This window comes from Carya illinoinensis, chromosome 11, assembly GCF_018687715.1.
Source record: "Carya illinoinensis cultivar Pawnee chromosome 11, C.illinoinensisPawnee_v1, whole genome shotgun sequence".
Taxonomy (NCBI): Eukaryota; Viridiplantae; Streptophyta; class Magnoliopsida; order Fagales; family Juglandaceae; genus Carya; species Carya illinoinensis.
The window spans coordinates 836,195-858,885 of NC_056762.1; the positions used below are offsets into that span (position 1 = coordinate 836,195).

A 22,691-nucleotide genomic window follows, 5' to 3' on the forward strand; every position below is an offset into this window, starting at 1 on the left:
GTAGTTCCTTACTGATGATATAGGGAAAAACACCACAATAATCAATTCTGATTGTGGCAGAAAAAGGATCAGTATCTCCTTGGCTAGTTCACCACAACACTTTCTAAAAATGTTTTGTCCTTTATATATGGACTAAACACTTTAAGACAAGTGTGGAAATCATTGGTAGCAAGATTTGCTTCCCAATCTCATTCAAGGGTTGTTTATTTAAAGCGCCAACTACAATCCTTGCAGCAAGGTTCCCAAACATGTTCTCAATATCTTGGTCAAGCCAAGTCTTGGGCTGATCAACTTATGGCTGTTGGAAACCCGTAGAAGATGATGATCTTATCTCATATATCTTGGGTGGACTCAACCCAGCTTATACTGCTTTTATCATTTCATTTTATTTTGCAAGCCGAGAACTTTCCATGTCTTTTCAATATTTTCAGGTTGAACTCTTAAACTATGAAACACTGTTGGGCACTCAACATTACAATACTGCAAATTTAGGCACTTTTGCCTTAAAACACAAAAATCAAAGCCATCTGGATCACACTTCAGAAGGAAAAGCTTTGGACAAAATAAGGGTCATTACAAATAGAACCAAAAACAACCAGAAACTAAGAATCCATTCAATGGCAACTCAAAACCCACCAACTCCAGCAGAGCACCTTGTCAAATATGTGGAAAATCAGGTCATCAAGCTCTTGATTGTTATCAACGCATGAATTTTGCCTTTCAAGGAAGGCATCCACCTGCTCAACATGCTGCCATGGCTGCTAGAACAAATCCCATCATGGAACATGCTCAAGAATAACCATGGTATGCAGACAGTGGTGCTAACAGTCATGTAACTACAAATCTAGAGAATCTGTTAATCCAAGAGCCCTATCAAGTTGATGAAGAGGTGGCTGTAGGTAATGAGACAAGTTTGTCTATCTTAAATCAAGGGTCTACAGTGTTGTATAACTCCAATACTCCCTTTAAATTAAACAAAATTATGCATTGTTCCTCTGCTGCTACCAACTTATTGTTAATCCAACGATTTTGTTTAGATAACCATTGTTGTTTTGTCTTGATTGACTCTCATTATTTTGTGAAGGACAAGTGCACGAGACAGACTCTTTTACAAGGGCCTAGCAAGGATGGAATCTACCCAATCTTTTGTCTAAATCAATTAACAAAGCCAAAGATCTTACTGCTTTCATTGGAACAACAGTTGATCCAGTCACTTGGCATAGAAGATTAGGTCACACGGCCTTTTCTACATTTGACAAACTAAAAATTCTAATTCACTTTTCCCATAATAAGTCCAACTTGCATAAGTCTCTTTGTGAGCCATGTCAATAGGCTAAGTCCAAGTCTCTTCCTTTCTCTAAGTCCAATAATGTAATCGCTGAACCTCTTGAAATAATACACTCAAATGTTTGGTGTTCTCCTGTTGTTGCTAACAATGGATGTTGAGTTCTGTTTATAATAATTTTTTGTATTAAACACAACACAATATAAATTATGAGAAAATATATAAAAAGATAGTTAATTATTACAATATTCCTAACGTTACTCTGTGTATGTATAATATAATAGAATACATTTAATATAAATTATATAGCATACATTTAATATTAATCTAGTAGTACACATAGTAGATTACTATATATATAGTGGAAATTAGTAATAGTACATGACTCATATTTAGCCCTTGCTACCCCTGTATATGTATTAATACATAAACTAACTAGCATTTAATAGAGAATATATACATACATGTGTCATACAATAAATATATTATGACATAATTAATTACATTTCTACTAGTATAGTATTGAATATGAGTTATAGAGATATATATATATATATATATGAGATTACTATATAGAATAATTATATAGTTAATATATATTTTATAAATGATATTAGAGTCAGAGGCAGAGTCCGAGTCAATTAGAAAAATTCTCTACCTCTGACTCTGACTTCGATCATATTTAATATGGAAAATCCTTCCCCGACAGAGTTAGAGTCGGATGCATGCTGCACGTTACAAGAAATTTGCTTATTTGGGACAAGCTATTTCCTGCAAAAATGACTATGTCTTATCAAAATGAGTATATTTTTGTCACAAAAACAGTCATTTTCGTTACAAATAATTTATAATAAATGCTCGTTTTTCTTGTAGTCTAATGGTGGATTGGATTTTTTTGTACGCCCCTAGCTTTTCTAAACAAAATTAGCAATTTCAAATTGAAATAGATAATATATATGGTTCTTATTTTAGATCAATACTTTTGAAAGAGAGCAACAAACTTTTTTATTCAACAAAATAACAAACCGTAAAACATGAAATCTGATTCAGAAATTCACAGACACATATTTCTAATGAATTATTGAATTTGAGCTTAGAACTTAATACATAAATTAGAACTTCATTTAAATCATAAACAACTAGGGGATATAAATTTGCAATTCTAGAGTGCCAATAAATATGGTCATGCAGGGCTACCATTTGAACCAAAATGGAATATATCTGGTTTCCTCCAGAACCAGTGATTGCTTGGAGTGCACTTTGGCCTGTATAATTAGCCCCCTTTCTGGCAATGAATAACACACGCTTCAACAAATGCTTCAATACAGAAAATTCAGGAAGGTCCCGTCCCCTCAAACATGCATCAGTTGTTCAAAGATTTTCATAGTAGAAGCCGGCAAACCTAGAAGAACATTTATGCTTTTTCTCTCTGTCCCATGAGAGAGGAAAAGAATTACTTCCTTCTCAGGCAAAGCAACCGGCCCAGAAAAAATGGGCTCTCCCCATCCAAAGTCTGTAGTGTGGAAAGATAGCCTAGACCAAGTTGTGACCAACAGGGTTGCCGCAAGAGAAGGCCTTGCTCTTGTTACTTCAAAATAATCTATGGCCGATCTCATATAACTGTCTGTAATCATATTCACTGCGTTTTGAACCAGACTGACTGTGAATGACAGCGGGTGTTCCAGTTGTTCACCTGCACTACATATTGCATTAGTTAACACAATCCCATTGCCAGAGTACCCTTTTGGTAATGGAGGCTCAAATCTAGACCGCCCATCAACAGCAAAGAGAAGCTTTGTCTTTTGATCTGGTTGCATTCTTAATGATTGAGTTCGAGCCCTCCAGACGAAAGCTGTAAGGGCTTCAAATGTTGTGCACTTGTCTAGAACCCCATCTTCCATGGCTTTTTCCTTGAGTTGTTTAAGCTGTTCGGGGTCAAAACAGAAGGAACTATAAAGCATTTCTTCTTTGTAAACTTTGTTGGTGTCTGATATATCTTCAATCTCGGCAAATTCATGGTGCTGAGACTCTATCTTTGGTGGGTTTCGGGATTTGAGTATGCTTCTATCAAGAAACGGCGGGATGTTTAGGGACAAGCCCCTTGCAGTTTCACCCCATGAGTTCACAAATTCCATGGCACTAATTCCATCAAACATACAATGGTTCATGCATAGCCCAAGAACAAAACCTCCACATTTGAACTTTGTCACCTGGTAGATTAAATTAGGAATATAACACTCAAAAAAGTGATTCTTGTTTCGAAATTAAAAAGAGGAAAACAGAGTTCAAAAATAAGAAGCAAAGCAGAGTACAGTTCTGTCATATTTCCATTTCTTATCATGCAATAAAAAACTCCGTGTCACGTAAAGTAATAACTAAAGCATTGGTCAAATTGTTTGAATGTTTTATTAGATTTTTAAAAAATGAGACAACAATAATTAAATAAAAATATGATAAAATTAAAATATTATTATAATATAGTTTTTGTTTTGGAATTTCATTCTAATAATATTTTGTATAACTTTTAATTTTTAACTTTTATTTTATTCAATCTCATTTCGTCTGTATAACCAAACAAGGACTAATCATAACCGCATATGGATTTAAATTTTTCAATAGAACTAGATTCTAAGTTATGGCTCGAACATAGCTTGAAGAAGTGCCTATTGTATCTCGTCCTCTAGGACTTTATTTCATCTGTATAACAAGTAAAGCCTAATTTCAGCCGCATATGGATTCATTTAATTTTTGCAGTGGAACTAGAATCTAAGTTATGGCTCGAACAGTACAGCTTGAAGAAGTGCCTCTGATTGCCCTTCCCCACTCTCTTTGGTATTTACCCAAAAAGAAAAGTCATAGTTGTAATTCTCAGTTCTTATCTATATTAAAATTTATTTCTATTTTAAAATTTATATGAAAAGTTGTTTGAAAGTAATTTTATTTTTATTTTTATTTTTATAGATAAAAAAAGAATTATTTTATTTTATTTTTTTGAGTGGAAAATTTTAAATCTAGATTTTTTATTTAAAGAATTAGATTATATGCCATCATGCTATTAAACTCTTAACAGGAAGTAATATAAGAGTTAATGGCAGGAGGTAATGTTCTTGATGATTAAAATTTCATGATATTTTAAATTATTAAAAATATAAGCATGATGTGGCCCAACATGAGTAAAGTTATTATTTAAGAAATCAAATACGAAGGAAAGAAAACGAAACGTTGTTGATCAGCAAGTATGTATAGCCATGACATACGAATAAACAAAAGTACTATTGCTTCGAAAATAACAGAAGATGCTCAAACCTGAACCACAAGAGGAGGTATTTCAAGTATGTTCTTTGCACCAGGAATGTCATAAACCAGCTTTCCAAGAGTTATTGGATCAGGCTTTGTATTGCCTCCAATCTCCTCTATTCTACAGTCTGCTTCGGCTTCAACAAAAACAGCACCCTCCCCCGTGCAATCCACTATCAGCTTTCCTTCTGAGCTGATTGTTAACCGCCCCGCAAGTGGGTAGTAGTGAACAAGAACCTTTGACAAGGCTTCCTTTATTACTTTCGCAGCTTCCTCGTTGCCCTTACCATCTGATTTGAAGCAGTAGATAGTACGTACTGCAACTGCAATGTTCTGGTCCAGGTTTGAGAGGAAGTACAGATGCTTCTCTGTTTCCTCTGCAGGAGTAACCAGAGTTGGTTCTTCTTGCTTTACACGAAGTTGAAAGGAGCTATTACCAGCATTCTCCATCGGAAGACAGACTTTTAGATTCTAAATCCGACCAACACAATCAACAAACCAAAAAAAGAGAGGTTATAATCTGATAACATAAAACAAAATTGGTAATGAGCTCCAGAAAATGATATCTCTTCTCCCCATTAGAACGGGGTGGATTGAAATGAGCAGATTACCATTCAAAGAACCTGTGTTTCACTTTGATATGAACACGGCAAACAAAGAGTTAAAAGCTAATACAGAAAGGGAATTGCAAAAATGCTCTTGCCATCTACCTGTAAAGAAGGATTATTTGATGAGAGAAGAATGGGTTTGCACAATGAACTGGGATTTGCCTATTCCCTTTTGGAGTGTGGTTAGAAGAGTTATATAGAAAGGTGTGGGCCAAAAACTTGACAAAATAATAGTTTCGGTTAGCAAAATACAACAACATGTAAGAGAGAAGGATGTCGATGACCAAATGGATTAGTTTGATATACGCAAACATGAATGAAGGGAGAAGCCGTATTGAGGGAGGGAGAGAGAGAGAGAGAGAGAGAGAGAGAGAGAGAGAGAGAGAGAGAGAGAGAGAGAGAGAGAGAGAGAGAGAGAGATTATGCAGATCGTGCTAAGGTCGTACGTACGCGTTGCGGTAGGCAACTTGCCATGAACCAAAACATGACCAGCCGGGGAGTGTGGCGTAAGAGAGTGGAGAGAAAGTGGAGTTGGTTGGTGGAGTTGGCGTCCAAAACATGGTTACCTAGCCAACTTTCCTTGTTATTGTTATCTTTTGAATATGGTACCAATTAGTAGAAGGACATCAATTAAACTTAACTTGATTAATATATGAAGATACCTCAGAACTGCTGCGGGGCCATGATGTTGACAAAAGAAAGGATTATCTTGCATAAGCAGGTAAATAACGGCTTACGTGGAAGATTCAACCAAGTGTATATTAATCAAGAATTAATTAACGCCATTCAAAAAAGTAACGTGGTACAAGAAAAATGAACTTTTGCATTACTTAAATTCCTCGCAAAAAATAAAAAACTCATTGCTAATTTGTAGTGACGGACCAGGATACTTTTCTTTACCAGCTATCTAAGGGAAAAACATAGGGCTCGTGGCTCTGATGATCACCTCTGCATTTGCATGACAGCAAGATAGCCTCATGAGCAGGGGTCTCCAAATTATATTAAATGCTTTAATTTTTATACTTGTGTTTTCTTTCTCAAGTTCCTGCCCTAAAGATCATTACAGCCGTCCATCCATAGTGGTTAGATATTATTGAGTTGTGTGAGAAAAGGAAATCATAGAGTTTTAAATACGAGGATATATCCAGTTTGCTGAAACATACCATTCACGACCTGCGGTAGCAACGTGAAGATTGATGATTTCATTGGATTTACCTAATTTTAGGGTAATCATGTTCAATCAGGAGTCTTATAGAAGGGGCAGCCATAACTAAGTATTCAGTGGAATTGGATGAAGCAATTAATCTTTCATATATCCACTTGATCATCAGGATGATTAAACGTGATGATCAACTCCAGGCACTGAACATGATATCATCATGATCATGACAAGAGGCCGAACGCGCATATATTCCTAATAAAAATGACAAACGCGCGAACATGATCTCATGTATACATGGATACATACACACATGAACAATAGAATACAAACACATAAACTAGATCGAGCAGGTAATTATCTACGTATTTTTTTGGGGTTGGGTGGGGGTTCGTCTTCTGGATGTATATAGGTGATTCTACTATCTCCAGGCGGATGAAAATCTATCTGTCTGCCCATATTTTAATATATCATGTGTTAAGATAGTTTTTTGCGATTATCTTTATTGTGAACTCCAATCTTAGACCCATGAATGATAAATTGAAGGGCTTTCCTTTCCAACAGGGAAGACGAAAGGCGCCTGTGATTTATCTATACAGGTCCAGGCAAGACGAGACTCAATATTAACGAAAGAGGACAAAAAGCTGGTAACGGAGGCAATGGAGCAGTTGAAAATAGCCGAATAGGCAAGAGAGAAATGATAGATCAATAGGGAAGACTTCACATTTTGGTGCATATGACTTCACCTTCTTCGATCTATTCCTTCATTTCTTTCTCCTCCATCACTAGATAACAATCCACATGTATTAATTGTATGGGTTATATAAATACGTATAAGAATTTCTCAAGGACTTCATTCGATCTATACGTTTTTATATACACATATGCATATTAATAATTGAAAAAAATTGTTCTCAAAAAAATAAAAAATAAAAAACCGAAAGAACTTTAACGATTTGGTCGGGCGGTGGGCTGGTTGAGCCCGATAGTTGCTATATGGATCTCTAAAATGACCGAAGGAAATGACTAGCCAGTCCCCCCACCAATGTAAAATATGGGTGTAATACATGACACAATGTATGAAACCAACAAGGACACAGTACAAAATTAGCAGATTTTGACATGATGTTAATGAATTTGCATCAAAATAGATAGATCTATTAAGACAGGATTTATAAATAGATCAATAATAGATCAATATATTTAACACAAAATCAACCCATTTTGAATTTATTTCAAAATTAAAATTTTATTATTGTTAAGTTGTAATATTGGTATTTCTCAGTATGCTTATATTTTTATTATTTTTATTATTGGAACTATAATTTTAGACCTATGTTCATATTTGTTATTATATAATTTGTAATGTTGTTTTTTTTTTTTATAAGAAAATTTGACTTTTATTCCAATAACATTCAACATTACATCAGGGCAGGTTTGGAAGATACATCTCAATTCAAAATTCTCATCTCATCATTACAACTTTATCAAATTCCTATATAAAATATAATAAACAATTTAACTTTTTTAAATTCCAATTCAACATTTTCAAATCTCAAAACAATAATAATACTAAAAAAATAATATTTTAAACTTTCATTTCAACTCAAAATTCTTATCTTACTTATCAAGCCTGCCCTTAGCCCAAATGGTTTGAGTAATACATTTAGGACATGAATACCACCACATAACTAAGTCTTCAAGATGCCATGCATGTCTAGCCAACTTATGAGCTGCTTCATTAGTTGTTCTTACAATATGCTTAATCTTACACTTTGGAAAATATTTCATCAATCTTTTCATTTCATAGACCATATTGCCAAAATGTGTCGTTGTCTCTTTGTCATTCACAACTTCATTAACTAGCAACAAGGAGTTAGTTTCAATGAGCAAGTTTGGTATGCCCAAAGGAATGCAGATCTGAAGGCCTCTCACCACAGCCATCAACTCAATCTCAATAGGATCATTAACCTCTCTTTCCTTATTACTAGTTGATAAAATGACCTCACCCCCTTCCTTCCTTAAGATCACTCCCACACCAGCACTGCATTGGTCTATAAAAATAGGCCCATCCATATTTAGTTTTATAGAATCATTCTGAGGTGGCCTCCATCGACACTTTTTTGTATGCTTTGATCAGCCAAATCATGTACTGCTTGATATTCCTCAGCTATAGACAAAGCATATTCAACTATCAGACCAAGATTGAGAATTTGATTCTCATATATGTGCTCGTTCCTTCTATACCAGATGCCCTAGGCAATTAAAAAAAGAAAAATGATAACTACAACCGGTTAGTGCAACCGACGTATCCATGTCATCCGTTTTACTTTTTCCTTCCTCTCCCTCTCCTTTCGTTCCCTCTCTCTCCCGCTTGACATTTCGTTTCTCCCTTCCTCAATCTCCATCTCCATTGGAGCACTCCTTCTCCCTTGAAGATGCCTAGTGCCCCATGCACGTCTGTCTCCTTAAGGAAACCAAACAGGTTTGGCCCCCCCTTATGAGCAAAGAAACCACCACTGCCGCAAACCTTCACGCTTCAGTGAAGCATCTCCACCTCTTAGCTGCTGTCACCACACGTGAATCCCTTCACGCAAGGCAACTCCAACCATCTCGCAAGTCACTGCATCACATTGGAGACTCCATGAGAATAGTCTAGCAAACCTCCCTGTTGCCATTAATCCTCTGTTTTAAAGAGCCAAAACGGAACAATTTTGTGCTCTTAGCCCAGATACCTCCCACGCACGACCACCGACTTAAAACCGACACCAACTGCACCCAAGCCACCGTAAGTCTCAGTTTCTCGCACCAAAACACAACACCCAGTCTCTATCGTGAGCCATTACAAAACTACCGTCACTGAGACACAGAACAAGATCATGGGGCACTCCAACGTGTGGAATTCTCACCCTAAGAACTATGGCCCTGGCTCCTACGCCTGGTATAAAATATTGCTTCTTCTCTTCCAGCCTGTTTGGTCCCCGAGAAATTATCATTGATCGAAAGAAATCTAACTTGTTCCGATCCTTGCCAGGCTTCTGATTTATTTATAGAGTTTTTTTTGTTCGATTTTTTTTTGTGTCGTTAGACATTTTCCCTTCCGCAGCAACGCCAAGGAAATTGGCTTCATTAAGGTATTATTTTTCTAATGAGTTCATTGTCTTACTCTGAATGTTGGGTTCTGATTGTTAGATTTCTCGATTGTTAGAATTTTTTCATGAGTATTCAGTGGCTTGGTCTGTTGAGAAGCTGACTCACGAGGTGGTTGGAAGTTTCTGTGTGAGGTTAAGCTAAGCTAAGGACCAAGAAAATTTGCTCTGTTTTTTACTTCCCAAAACAGAGAACACGGTGGAACTTGTCTTATGGCATTATGGTTGTTGCGGTTTGCCGTCGATTGCTCATCTATGGAGGAGAGGCTGATAGTGTCGTGGGTGTTGCTCGGTTTTGGTTTCTCACGTTGTGTTTATTTCATTTGGAAGCATGAAAGGGATTGTTTTCGGCATAATAGTTGAAAGAAATGGCAGTAGGAATAGAAAATAGTGGCCAAAGGTTCTTGTGGGTGGGAAGAAATCCACCACTAGAGGAGTATGAGCTTGCCAAGCTTTATTGCGGTCAGGTGGCTTCTGTTTGCACAGGGGTATAGAACTATGGCATCATCCATGTTGCGTTGGGAGAAACAAAGCAGTAGCGTGGAGAGAGACTGGAGGGAAGAGAGGGATTTGAAGTGAAGAAGATAAAGAGAGAGATGCATTTTACATTTTGTTTTTTGCCTTTTTTCTTTCTTTTATAATTCCACATAAGTTTCACGTATGGTCGGTTATCTCTCGGTTCCTCACTTCGGTTGTCTCTAGTATAGCTGTTAAGAAAAACTTTTCAACCTCACCCTTATTTCCCAGCTGCTGCAATTTCCTTACCTTCTGTAGAAAATCGATTTACTCTTCCTCCACCCTCAAATCATGAAAATACATCTTCCAGCAATCTTTGATAGAAGGGCATGATAACAAAGCATGATTAACATCCTCCTTTGCCACATTACACCATTGACACAAGGTTTCCACAATGACCTTTTTATTTCTTAGATTCCTTTTTGTTGGCAGCCCCTTCTTGCAAGCCCTCCAAGCTAATATTCTAATTCTGTTAGGAATTTTCAACTTCCAAATGTATCTCCATTCTTCATTTGTTCCTCGACATTAGAACATTCACCCACTTGATTAAATTGTCCAGAAGACTTGAAGAATCTATATGCACTCCTTACACTAAATTGACCACTCTTCTCATGTCCAAATGTAATATGGGTTTTATTATATTTTAAAATTTGAAAAATATTGATATATATTTTTAAAGATATTGTGGTTATTAATAAATATATATTTTAACTTTTAAGTGAAATTATGTTAATTAAGTTAAATAAGTTATGTGTTTTAGTTCAACTCATTTATATGAAAAAAAGTTTAAATAAATTGTGTCATGTTAACATATTTCTAATTAATTATTAAATAAGTTAAAATAGGTAGCACGACATGAGCCGTTATCTAAAAGGGTTAAGTTAGAGTTTGAAAGTTTGATACGTTTAACTTAAAGGACTGGGTTCGGATTGACCTATATAGTCAAATATTCATGATCTGATTAAGCTCTACCTTTCATGTCTATTCTCAGTATCAGAATTTCTATACACATAGTAAGGTGTCATTCAGCTTCAGTAGATCCTTCCTTTTTAATTTGAGCATCAATATGAGATTTTGAATAATTGTTTACCTTTTGTAGTACCTCATTCTTCCACAAAAGAGCTAATCCACCGCTCCTCCCATTACAATCCACAACTAGATAGTTATCAAAACCTAATCTGAACTTACATTTCTCTATCTGTCTCACCTTCAGCTTTGTTTCTTGTAAGATCACAATATTGGGATCTTCCTTCCTGACGATGTCATGAAGCGCTTGAAATCTCAATAGGTTCCCAAGCCTATAGGAATTCCAACTCAGAGTTTTCATTGCTCCAGTAGGGCTGGTAGCCAGCCTATGCCGGTTTGCTTTGTTTATCAACCTCCTAATTAGCCTCATTCTTCCTCTATGTCGATTGTCATTTTGAGCTCCTTTCCAGTTCATCTTCAAACTTTTCCAATTCTCTTCTCTTCTTCTGAATAGAGGTTACTATTGGGCTTTTGTCTAAGTTTTCTTGATCAGATGTTTCCACTGCCTTCCCCTAGTAGGTAAAGGCTTACTCATCAAGTGGGCTATTAGGCCTTCATCAATGATCTAGTTTGAAGTGACCAATCAATTTTGTTGAACTTTCAGGCCCACTTCAGTTGTACGCTTTCTTGCTTGAGTTTCCATTAAAGACACAAATTCCTCCATATTTGTTGTCTTCTTTTCTTTCTTCCCTTTTCAATTTTCATTCTTTCCTTTTTCCTTCCTTGATTTATTGCTTCTAGTCATATTCGATTGCCTATCTTTCTCCATCCATTTTGTGTCTTTATTTGGTAACGTTCCATATTGGCTTTGATTCTTTTTATGATGTCCACCCCTGTTTTCACATTTTCAAATTGGCTGACAGATTTCCCTATAATTCCCACTAGACATCTTGGTTCTTTTCTTTCATTCGTTGAAGCATTCATAGGGGATAGTGGCAGGTCATCCTCTTTCCTCTAGTTCTGCCATTCCCACTCCCTTCCTCCATTACCTCCTATATGCATCCACTGGCCATATGGAAAACCTTCGTTCTCAAATATTTCCTTCTTTTTCTGCTAAAGATTGTAGCACCAATGTCCATTGGCAGTAGTAGTAGAAGTTTGAGAGTTGTTCATTGGTAAAACGAACTTAGCAAGAGCTTGATGAACCTAAATTAACTGTTTTAATTTTCCTCTCAGGAGGGGCTTTGTGGTATCTATACAGACAAGGACTCTCATGAACTCTCCCCATGCCATATCCTCCTTCTTGAAATCAATTTCTTCCATCCTTCGCACTACTAATCAGTTTGCCCTACTAATCAGTTTGCCTACATACTCATTCATGGCACAATCACAATCAGAGGCAGATCATATGTCCATATCCAGAATATAGTTGTAGTAATGTCCATTCCAACTCTTTCACCAATAGCAGGTGTTTGACAAAAGACCAAGGTCCATACTGTTTGACGCAATCTTTATCCTTGTTATCTTCAAATTCCACTAAAATTAACTTTGGTCCCAAATCTCAAAATCTGATATTTTTACTTGTCTACATATCTTCTTTATTATTTGCTTGAGAACTTCCTTATTGTATTTGACGATCCTTTTAGAGTTTGATAATAAGGCACTTATCTCCTTTGGTCATGGTATCTTCTGGCTTATTTGTCTCGACTTGAATTTTTTGTTCTTGATCGGTTAGAGACATATAGTTTCTTGTTGAGTTCCTCCAATCCATTGTTCTCCACATAAATCCAAACCAATAATACTATACTTAATGCTGTACGTTCGAAAAAACTGTACAAAAGACGAGTGAAAAACCCCTACGAAGGAGAAGCCTTAGAGTGGAGAATGTCAAATTATCTCTGTATTTTTATAATTTTGATTGGCTGTGAATGTGATAATGAATTTTTTGTTTTTATTTTTATTTTTTTGTTTTTGATACATTGGGAAAGAGAGGTTGAAGAACTCCATTTTCCAGATCTCAGTTCACAGGCCCTTTGCATGATACATACGAACATACATAAAAGATAGTCAAAAAATGTTATCCAAAAAAAAAAGAAAAAAGATAGTCAAAATGTTGACTTGAAATCTCATTGGTCCGTGACCAAAGTTGCCCGCAAATTAATTACCCTTCGTAGGGCCATAATAATCCGCGCAAATGTTAAGGGTTTCGAGGGACAGGTAAGATCCGAACACAGGGACTCACTCAGGAGCGTGCTCAGTTAGCCTGGTCCGAGACTCCGAAAAGATGGAAACCACACCACATGACCCGACTTCTAAACCCGACGAACCAGAGCTCGACCTCTACACCATTCCAAGCCACTCTAGTAAGTCTCTCTCTTTCTCTCTCTCCTCTAATCCGAGGCTTTGATCCCTCTTCACTTTTCGTTCAAACCCTAATCTCTTCGTCTGGTTCCCCTGAATCCAATTCCTCTAAAAATTTTTCGGGTGAAAAGACAATAAAATTCTGCAACTTTCTATTAAAATGATTCAAAATTTGTCATTGAAGCCCACCATACATTCTCTTTAGCTAGTTGTTGTTTTAGGGTATTTTGGAAGTTTTTGTTTCTAATCAAACAGTTGAATTTACAAAAAAAAAAAAAAAAGAGAGAGAGAGAGAGAAAGAAATTCGAAATTATGATTATTATCATTATCTTGTTGTTTTTAGAATCTCAAAAAACCTGAGATTGAAATCGAATTCTCTTAGGTTGGTTCTTGTGGGACGAAATCCACGAAACCGAGAAACTCGCTCTAAGAGAATTCTTCGACGGAAGCTCTTTTTCAAGGACGCCCAAAATATACAAGGAGTACAGAGATTTTATCATCAATAAGTACAGAGAAGAGCCTTCGAGGCGGCTTAGCTTCACTGACGTCCGAAAATCGCTGGTGGGCGATGTTAGCTTGCTCCACAAGGTTTTTAAGTTCTTGGACGAGCGGGGGTTGATAAATTTCGGTGCGCCTTCCGGTAGCAATACTAGTTTGGTGGTGGTGGAGGATGGGGAGGATAGGTCTAGAATTAAGATTGAGAGTGTTGTCCCGAATGCGGTTCGAGTTGGTGCCTCACCAAATTCGCCAAAGCCTATTTGCGTGCCACCAAACGTCGTGGATAATGCAGTTGAGAGTGGATTCAAATTTCTGCCATTGGCATCCTATTCAGATGTTTTTGGCGATTTGGTGAAGCCGAAGGGGCTGATTTGTGGAAATTGTGGTGGAATTTGCGACTCTGGTCACTATAAATATACCAAGGTATTAGCTCTTTTATGTTTACATTTGATCTCAGGTTTTGTTGTCTATTATAAGTTGTTTGCAAGAAATAGTGGGCTAGTTTTACTGATTGGATGCCTAGCATGTCCACTTAAATTTACTGTAGTCATGAATAATCTTATTGGTCAGGTATTTTGTGGGAGTTTGCTGTACATATCCTCTATGTTCGGGTCTTTGTGTTAAACATTGGTTATAACATTGGTATAACCAATCCAAATACATGTTTCTTATCTTCCTCAAGGATGAGATTTAGAATTTGGCTGTTTATGTGTATCTTTTTTTTTATTTATGATGGCAAACATATATGTCATTGTTTGATTGTGTTGAAAACGACACCAAAGGATTGAAACAATCATGAAACTAACAGCTAGGTATAAGTTTATTGAAATATATGCACAAAACCATTATGATTCTACATGTTTTTTGGTTTGATGAAGGTGAATTCTTTTGGAGTACGATTGAGTGCAGGACCTGAGTTATTGAGTGTTGTTACCTCAAATGTCCAACGCTCCAGTTTTCAACAGGAAAAAGTGCCCTACAAATTATAGCAATGTTCTGAACTTGATAAATATGCGACAATGTTCTGGGTTTGATTTTCATGATTTTCATAGCGCTGGTTTGCAGTTTTAGCAGTACAATAAATTCATCACAAAACTCTCTCTCTCTCTCTCTCTCTCTCTCTCTCTCTCTCTCTCTCTCTCTCTGCGCTGTTATGAGTTCGTAATTCATATTATCTATCACCCTATATTATTTTCTTTTGTGCTTGAGAGCTTGTGACCCCCATATTTGTTATGATTATTACACTGGCAGGGTGAATTCATAATTTGCATAAACTGTTTCAAAAGTCAAAATTATGGGGAGAACAGGTCTATGGATGAATTCAAGCTCAATGAGTGTGCAGAAAACAAGGGTAGTAATGGAGCTATCTGGACTGAGGCAGAAACCCTACTTCTTTTAGAATCTGTATTGAAGCATGGGGATGACTGGGAGCTCGTTGCTCAAAATGTTCAAACCAAAAGCAAGGTTGATTGTATATTGAAACTCATTGAATTGCCTTTTGGAGAGCTTGTGTTGGGTTCTGCCCACAAATATGGTAATTATGGTGGCCTCAATGGCAGTATGAATGGAACAAAACAAGTCCAGTTATCTTCATTTGAACGTCATGAAGCTATCAGATTAGAGGGTCAATGTCATGAACAGATTAATGAAAGGGAGGAAAATGGAGACACTGTGGACCAAGGTCATCCTTCAAAAAGACAGCGCATTGCATCCCTTTCAGATGCCGGTAGTTCACTTATGAAACAGGTAGGAGACCTTGTTACAAAAATATTGTTTTTCAGACTTCCAAGCTAACCATTATTTTGGGACATTATTGTTGTTTTAGCTGGTTTGTACTCTGTTTAGTTGGTAAATTGAGTATTATATTCAAACAATAACTGTGTAAAATTGTTGGAAGACAAAAAGTAGTGAAATGTGCTTTATGGTTTCCAATGCTGGGGCAAAAGATCCGACGCAAAAGAGAGAAAGAAGAAATGATATTCTGTTATATCTATAAATATATATTTATTTATGTGTTCAAGTTGCATAGCTTTTTTTCCCACATGTTTTTATATCGGCTAACTGAACTTTTCTCCTGTAAATGAATGATGGAGAAAATCATTTTTTTAAAATCTTATTTATTTTTCTGGCTGGAGAGAGGGAGAGAGGGGGGAGGGGGGGGGGGGGGGGGGGGGGGTAGGGGCATGCTGTCGAGCTTTTCCTTTCCCTCTTATTATGCACAACAAGAAGTTAATATTGTTTGCATCAGGGTTTTCATGGGTAGGGGCCATTGTCTGTAATGGACTGAATGTCCATGACTTCTCAAGTATACTCCCTGTGTACTTGGGCTTTGCGTATTACTATGAATAAAACTTCTTGATTGCCGATCCAAAAAAAAAAAATTGTTTGCATCAGGTTGCTCGGATCTCAACCATGGTTGGTTCTCAAATCACAGCTGCTGCAGCTGAGGCTGCTGTTACAGCACTTTGTGACGAAAACTCATTTCCAAGAGAGATCTTTGATGTTGAGGAGGATCATATTTCTAATGGATTATCTTCGCCCACTGCAAGTTACGAAGCAGAAAGGTTATTCATTCATTCATTCATTTAGTACCTATTGTAATGCCCCTGGATTCTTGGAACTGGAAGCATTATCTGGCTCTTCTACTGATACTATGATTTTAAAATTTTCTGTTATCTGTTTCAGAGTCCTTAAGAATGAAGAATCTAAGACGAAGGAAGGTTTGACTCAATCAGGTATGAAGAAGCAAAATGATTTCAAAAGTTTTGTCTGTAACTATGTCACAGTGAAGATATCTTTTGGTATATTATATATGTTGGCTTCTGAAATGCATTGATTTTTCTGTTATTTTTTTAAGATCTAAACCATTTTAGTTTTGTTAAGGAAAGATTGATTTGTTCATAACATAATGGAAGAGTCAGAGGGCCCGATTGGTTACCGAAACCCAAAACATCTCATCTTAACTCATCATTACAATTTTTTTAAATTCCTATATAAAATATAATAAAAAATTTAACTTTTTCAAATCTCAATACAAAATTAATATTAAAAAATTATATTATAATAATATTTTATTCATTTTTATTTAAAACATCTCATCTCATCTCATCTGTGTAACCAAACGGGGCTCCTTTTGTTTGTAGTTTTTTTTTTTGGTGCTTCATTCCCATGTGGCCACTGGATATCATCGTTCACTTCCACAATTTCTCTGGGCAGCCATTTTCTATTCTTTTATTAGGTTATTGATTGCCGTAGCATGTCACTCTTTATCATTTTACGAAGCTTTACTTCTTACAGAAACTGCAAATACACCCCACAAGAGGGATGATATACCTCTAGCTCTGCAAATTAGAGCTTCCATTGCAACAGCTCTTGGGGCAGCTGCTGCTCGTGCTAAATTGTTAGCTGAGCAGGAGGACAGAGAGGTTGAAAATTTAGTGGCGATCATAATTGAAACACAGGTGGGTCACAGCTTTCTTTGTTCATGGTCCACATGCTTTGCCCTTTTACGTTCTACTTGCTGAAAACTTTCCATTTAAGAGGTAGGCAGGCCTAAGAATATATTCTTTGCTTGAATGCATATGTAGATGAAAAAGTTGCACCACAAAATCAAGCATTTTGAAGATCTGGAGCTGATAATGGAGAAGGAATACGCTGAAATGGAAGAACTTAAAGATTGCCTTTTAGCAGAACGGATTGGAGTCCTACAGAAGGCAATCAATGCCGGTATCTCTAGATGGAGGGATCACTCTGTAAAATCTTAAGATTGGTAGCATATTTAACTGAAGATTTTGTTGATATCATTGAGAAGGCAAAGGAGAAGAAGAAGAAGACGAAGAGATGAGATCTGAGATGCACGTTATGAAACCCTTATAAAAAAAAAGATGCGCCTTATGAAATTTCAATGTACGCTTTTGTGTTTATTTCTAAGCAGAAATCGATGTTACCGCCAGTTGCACTTAAATTTACAATTAGGCTGATGAACACCATTTTCGTCCCATTAGTTGGCTAGAAGCTCTTTAGAAATGTTCACAGCACTAGGTTCAATAATATTTCCTTGGCAGCATTTATCTTCTACTCTTGTATCAATCTGAAGTCTTCACCTTGATTTTACATTCAAATATCTAGCAGTTTCCTTGTATTTCTACAATTTATTTCCTTCACACTCGCACACAATTACGCAGCCCAAAGAAACGATATATCATCATTCCTGCCGTGTATGGTGACTAAATTTTGTTGTCCTTTGTTCTGAAATCGCACTCAATGTCTATATGTTGTTCCTTCCTAGAAATAACATGAGCGAACTATGGGCACGATTATATACTTAACAAATTCGACTTTTGAAAAGGTTTGTAAAGAGGAAACTTCTAGCCATCTCCCGCGGAAATTTCGGAGACAGACTCAAGTTCCCTTTCACCTGCAATATGTTTTGTCCTATCTGTTGCCTAATCAAATCAATGATTTTAGGATCAATAGGTTGGCCAGACACATCAGTGACAAAGAATGTATCTTTTGCTGTCCCTCCTCTTGTTGCCATCTCTGCCTGTCTAATGCACAAACCATTTTCCCGAAATATTCTGGTAATATCCGAGAGGAGTCCGAGTCTGTCATCACTGCACAGTTCTAGTTCCAGTTCCTGTACCGGAGTAAGCAATTATTAGAAAATTACCTAAACAAATGCTACTCTAAACTCGAGTGTCTAAAGTGGGCTATCTACCTCAGAGGCTCTTCTCTGGATGGCTGCTTCAAGGCATTCTATAACACGTTGTCTCTCAGCCTCTGAACTTACGGGAAGCCCATCGATATGTCTGATGTAGTATTCCTGCAAGCAGAGGACTATTATGACATGGGTCTGACAGGATGAACCTAAAGGAAAATTCAGAACCGTACTTGAGCAGCTCCTAGTTGATAGTACATGTACATCCAAAAACAAGATTTTCTTCAAAGGGAAAAGAAAATCCCTTGGCTGAGCGAGGAAACGGTATTTGGTCTTCCAATCCTAAATACGAACCCGAGTTTCTAATGAAACAAACTTAAAGACGTTGTTGTACAAACAAGGGCTGTCTATTCAATTCTCATGCATTATATAATGGGATCTGATCTGATTTTCAACTACTCAGTTACTAAGAGTTTTGATCATACCTGATAAGCTTCCATCCTTTCTGTGATGGCAGTCCCATGGAACACCACATACTGCATATCTGTTAGAGTGCACAGTGTGTCAAACAAAAGCTTCGGCCGGTCTTTGGATCTTATGGAGACAACAGTATAGTCTCTATCATTACAATCTAATACGCAAACATGGATTCTTGAACTATGCTCGACATCTTTAAGCCTTTCGAAATCCCTATAGGCAAACATCATTTGATGTAATCTTCTTTGTCTGTGTGTTACCCCAGATGAGGATATTGTGATTCTAGGTGTCATAAAACTGATATTTCCTTGGAGGACATTGCAAAGCAGTTGCTTGATAGTAGAGAGCCGTTTTGGATCTTCAATTGCTTGTCCAGTTGAGTGTTCTGTCACGTCAATAACAGCAGCAGCTCTAGAATTGTGTGTCCATATTTCACCGTTCACCACGTTGCATCTGAGGTCTGTAAGTACTGCAAATACTTCTGACAACAGCCCAGGCCTATCAGTGCCAGTTAGTTCAATTGACGTATGCTCCTCCGAGGGCATTCCCCCAGTTGACCCTCTCATTGACTCCAAGCAGCACGCATCAGTTTCAACAGTCTGCAAAATTGATCAACAAATCCGAGGTTTAAATAGGAGAATGTAAAAGTTCTGGAAAACACTACAAGAATCATGCATAAAACGAGGTTGGCATGATCAACAACTTATTCTAGTGAACCCAAATTGAGTCTACATAAGTTGAATTTAGGTCAGTCTCATCCCAAAAAAATTAAAGGAATTTGGTAAACTTCGTTGAGCTGAATCTAGTAATGGGAAACTTACAAAGATGAACCAAGTGCTAGCCAGATAAAAGGTTTCATAGGTCAGCCAGACAACGCTATTCGAGATTTCACTTGCAAATGGAGGTGATCTTGGAACGAAAGAACTAAGTTATACCAACCAAACGAAAAGAAAGTAGTGAAAAATACTGCTGCTATAATCACTTGCCTTCTGTATATAATCGAGGATCCCTTCATCTCTAACTTTGTTCCCATCACAGTCAGTCATATTAAACACTGGAAATGAGAAAATGGAGATAAAAAAATAATGGGTGTTTTGTACGCAATTGAAAATTGTAAACATTGCTTCCTCTCTGTGAGAGAGAGAGAGAGAGAGAGAGAGAGAGAGAGAGAGAGAAGGGGGGAGGGGAGGAAATAGTAGAAGTATACCATTCATGAACCATCCTCCATCAGAGGAGACGTATGCTTTTGTTATGATGAGGTCTAAGTCTGCAAGTACTTGGACAACTTCAAGGAGTATTCCATGCCTATTAGTACTAACAACCTAAGTAAAAAGCTAATCTAATCAGAAAAATTCTGTTCTTAACTGTTCATTTTGCGAGGTAGAAAATGGGGGCAAAGCAGAGTTTACCTCTATAATGGTGGCAAGCTCACAAGACTCATTGTCAATCACAACTCTGCAACCACAAAACTAATGTCAATGTCTCATAAACTTCAAAGCTCGAAATTTTGAGAGCAAGAGGAGTCCAAAATGAAAGTTGAAGCCGCAGGGCTAGGCCATTAGCAATTTGGATTGCAGACTAAAACTCTACCTGCACAGCCTTCATAATTATCATTAATCAGATAGCCAAATGCAATTCATTTCAAATGGTCAAATACATGATCCCCAAGAAATCCCCAGAAACTTAGTTGAGATATAAAGCTTGTATGTAAGAGTGAGAAAGAGAGAGTAGCATGCCTTGTTGGGTTCATTCTCTCAATGAACTTTGCATACACATCATCCATGATCAAACTCTCAAACCTCGAGAAGAAACCCAGACTGAAAACTAAGAAAATAGAGAACTTTCGGTTGAGAGAAAGACTGTGTAAGCAGAGTGAAGCTGCAATGCCGTTTAAAATATGGGGCCGGAAAGCTAACGTGAACATCAGCAGCGATAACGTGCCTATTTGTGATTGGTTAAAGTAACAGTTAAGATGTTGCCGGGAAACAGTTAAAGCTGCATACTGGGGGATTCTTAATTCTTTAGGTGAGATATCAACAGACGAGTCCGTACCCCGCGCTGGAATTTTAAATCACGCGACTTGGCATTTCAGTAAAGTTAGGATAATCAATTTTGCATATTTTTTACATATTCTATTCGTATAATTATTTAAATCAATGATGCACATCCTACATGTTTTACAATTATTTTTATAACTATATTTTAAATGGATGATAGACTGATAGATATGTGAAATCTAAATAAAAAGATATTTAATAATTTTGATAAACAATTGATATTATTTAATATAAAATAATTAGTCGTAAAATAATTATCTGAATATTATGATTTTGAGTAATGCTACATATAGTCATTTTTGCATACTTCTTGTGCACTCCATTGATATGATTGGCTAGATTAATTTTTTTTAATACACAATTAATTATATCACTAAAATGCATAAAAGAGTCGATAAAAATGACTGCAAATAAAATTTTCCTATGATTTTAAGCAGATCATTAAATTGGGCGGGACAGACAAGACAATCGGATAAGGATGTTTTACTTTGAGGTGGGGAGAATTAGAGGACAAAAGAGAAACAATGATTTGTTAACTAGAGGGAATGAGACCATTCAAGTACCAGTCTTCCAAATCCCGGGGACATCAAAACCACTGTGTTATATAAGCACAAGAGAATCGTACTTATCGTAAATAAACGAACAACTAGTCTACTAGATATGTGGCAAATGCTAATCCCAACACACTGGGTATGCTACTTGTATTGTTAAAGTTGATTGATTGTGTTAACGACGTGTTTTGTATATTTTCAGATAGTGCTCTCAAGGTTCGGATGTTCTGCTTGCGGGCCTTTGAACAAGGAACACGAATTATATATGAGAGCTGTGGAATTGGAACGCTGGAGATCTTTGTGTCTCTGTGAGCAACTTTCTATAGTACCACTAATATCGATCTTTGTATTAATATATTTTAGGGGATTCTCATTTCTTGTTCTTCTTTTTTAAACATATTAGGTCGGAGCAACGTGTAAAGCACGTTTGTCTAGTTTTATTTTTTATAAAAAAATTAATTAATACACCAAGTTGAATCACCTCTTTGTGAAATCTATTATTACAATGTTTTTTAAATATGACAAATGTTCCTATATAATATGAATTTAATACTTGTGTATGATCAATAGAAAAGTAAAAAATATAAATGCAAAAAATTCAAAATATGGTAAATTAATATAAATTATGAGATTTATTTCTCTTACTTACCAGACTATTTCAATTATTCCAGACTAATATATTTTTAAGAAATCACTACTATACACCACATTACAAATATAAAAAATGTGAAGTAAAATTTATTTTGATATACTTTCTTGGTATTAATTATTATTTTGCATTTAAATTGCTGTTTACTTTACATTAGTTTAATGTTAGATTTTAATTATTTTATTTTATTAATATCGAGTTGTATAGTATTTTTATTTAGCTCTTATTTATTTATTTTTGTTGTATCTCTTTTTTTTTTTTTTTTTTTTTTTTTTTACTCTTTTATTTTCGGATTGGACTTGTTGGAGTGTGTTTCATTTTTCTTTTGGACCCAGCCCATTCGGTCCAAGCCCAACCTGTGAGCCTTCAACCAGCCCACTAAATCCCCCCAAACGGCATCGTTTAGTCCAACCCCTAGGCCTTCTTCTTCTCTTCTCCTTCTTTCACCTGCGTGCATTGCT

General features: G+C 36.5%; 3 protein-coding genes across 6 annotated transcripts; 1 reads left to right on the forward strand and 2 right to left on the reverse strand.

Annotated features, from left to right (window-relative positions):
* Positions 1-2,265: 2,265 nt before the first annotated feature.
* On the reverse strand, positions 2,266-5,454 carry LOC122280411 (omega-hydroxypalmitate O-feruloyl transferase-like). 3 transcript variants are annotated; one of them, XM_043091301.1, is made up of 3 exons: positions 5,293-5,454; positions 4,592-5,053; positions 2,266-3,495 (listed from the first exon to the last, which is right to left on the reverse strand). In XM_043091301.1, exons 2-3 carry the CDS (start codon positions 5,030-5,032, stop codon positions 2,638-2,640), a joined length of 1,299 nt encoding a protein of 432 aa, XP_042947235.1. In that variant the 5' UTR covers positions 5,033-5,053; positions 5,293-5,454; the 3' UTR covers positions 2,266-2,637. The 3 variants fall into 3 exon arrangements, with proteins under 3 accessions (XP_042947235.1, XP_042947234.1, XP_042947236.1); XM_043091300.1 differs by having other exon boundaries at positions 5,194-5,347; XM_043091302.1 differs by lacking the exon at positions 5,293-5,454 and having other exon boundaries at positions 4,592-5,181.
* A 7,709-nt stretch (positions 5,455-13,163) lies between these two features.
* LOC122281593 (SWI/SNF complex subunit SWI3A) lies at positions 13,164-17,916 on the forward strand. The gene is made up of 7 exons (XM_043093220.1): positions 13,164-13,343; positions 13,724-14,262; positions 15,091-15,585; positions 16,234-16,403; positions 16,525-16,574; positions 17,137-17,300; positions 17,427-17,916. Exons 1-7 carry the CDS (start codon positions 13,265-13,267, stop codon positions 17,601-17,603), a joined length of 1,674 nt encoding a protein of 557 aa, XP_042949154.1. The 5' UTR covers positions 13,164-13,264; the 3' UTR covers positions 17,604-17,916.
* On the reverse strand, positions 17,715-20,859 carry LOC122281594 (ACT domain-containing protein ACR6-like). Of its 2 annotated transcripts, none has more exons than XM_043093221.1 (7): positions 20,710-20,859; positions 20,383-20,428; positions 20,181-20,295; positions 19,960-20,027; positions 18,982-19,572; positions 18,557-18,661; positions 17,715-18,475 (listed from the first exon to the last, which is right to left on the reverse strand). In XM_043093221.1, the coding sequence occupies exons 1-7, from the start codon at positions 20,754-20,756 to the stop codon at positions 18,164-18,166; spliced, it is 1,284 nt and encodes a 427-aa protein (XP_042949155.1). In that variant the 5' UTR covers positions 20,757-20,859; the 3' UTR covers positions 17,715-18,163. The 2 variants fall into 2 exon arrangements, with proteins under 2 accessions (XP_042949155.1, XP_042949156.1); XM_043093222.1 differs by lacking the exon at positions 20,710-20,859 and adding an exon at positions 20,564-20,642.
* Between the last annotated feature and the right edge of the window lie 1,832 nt (positions 20,860-22,691).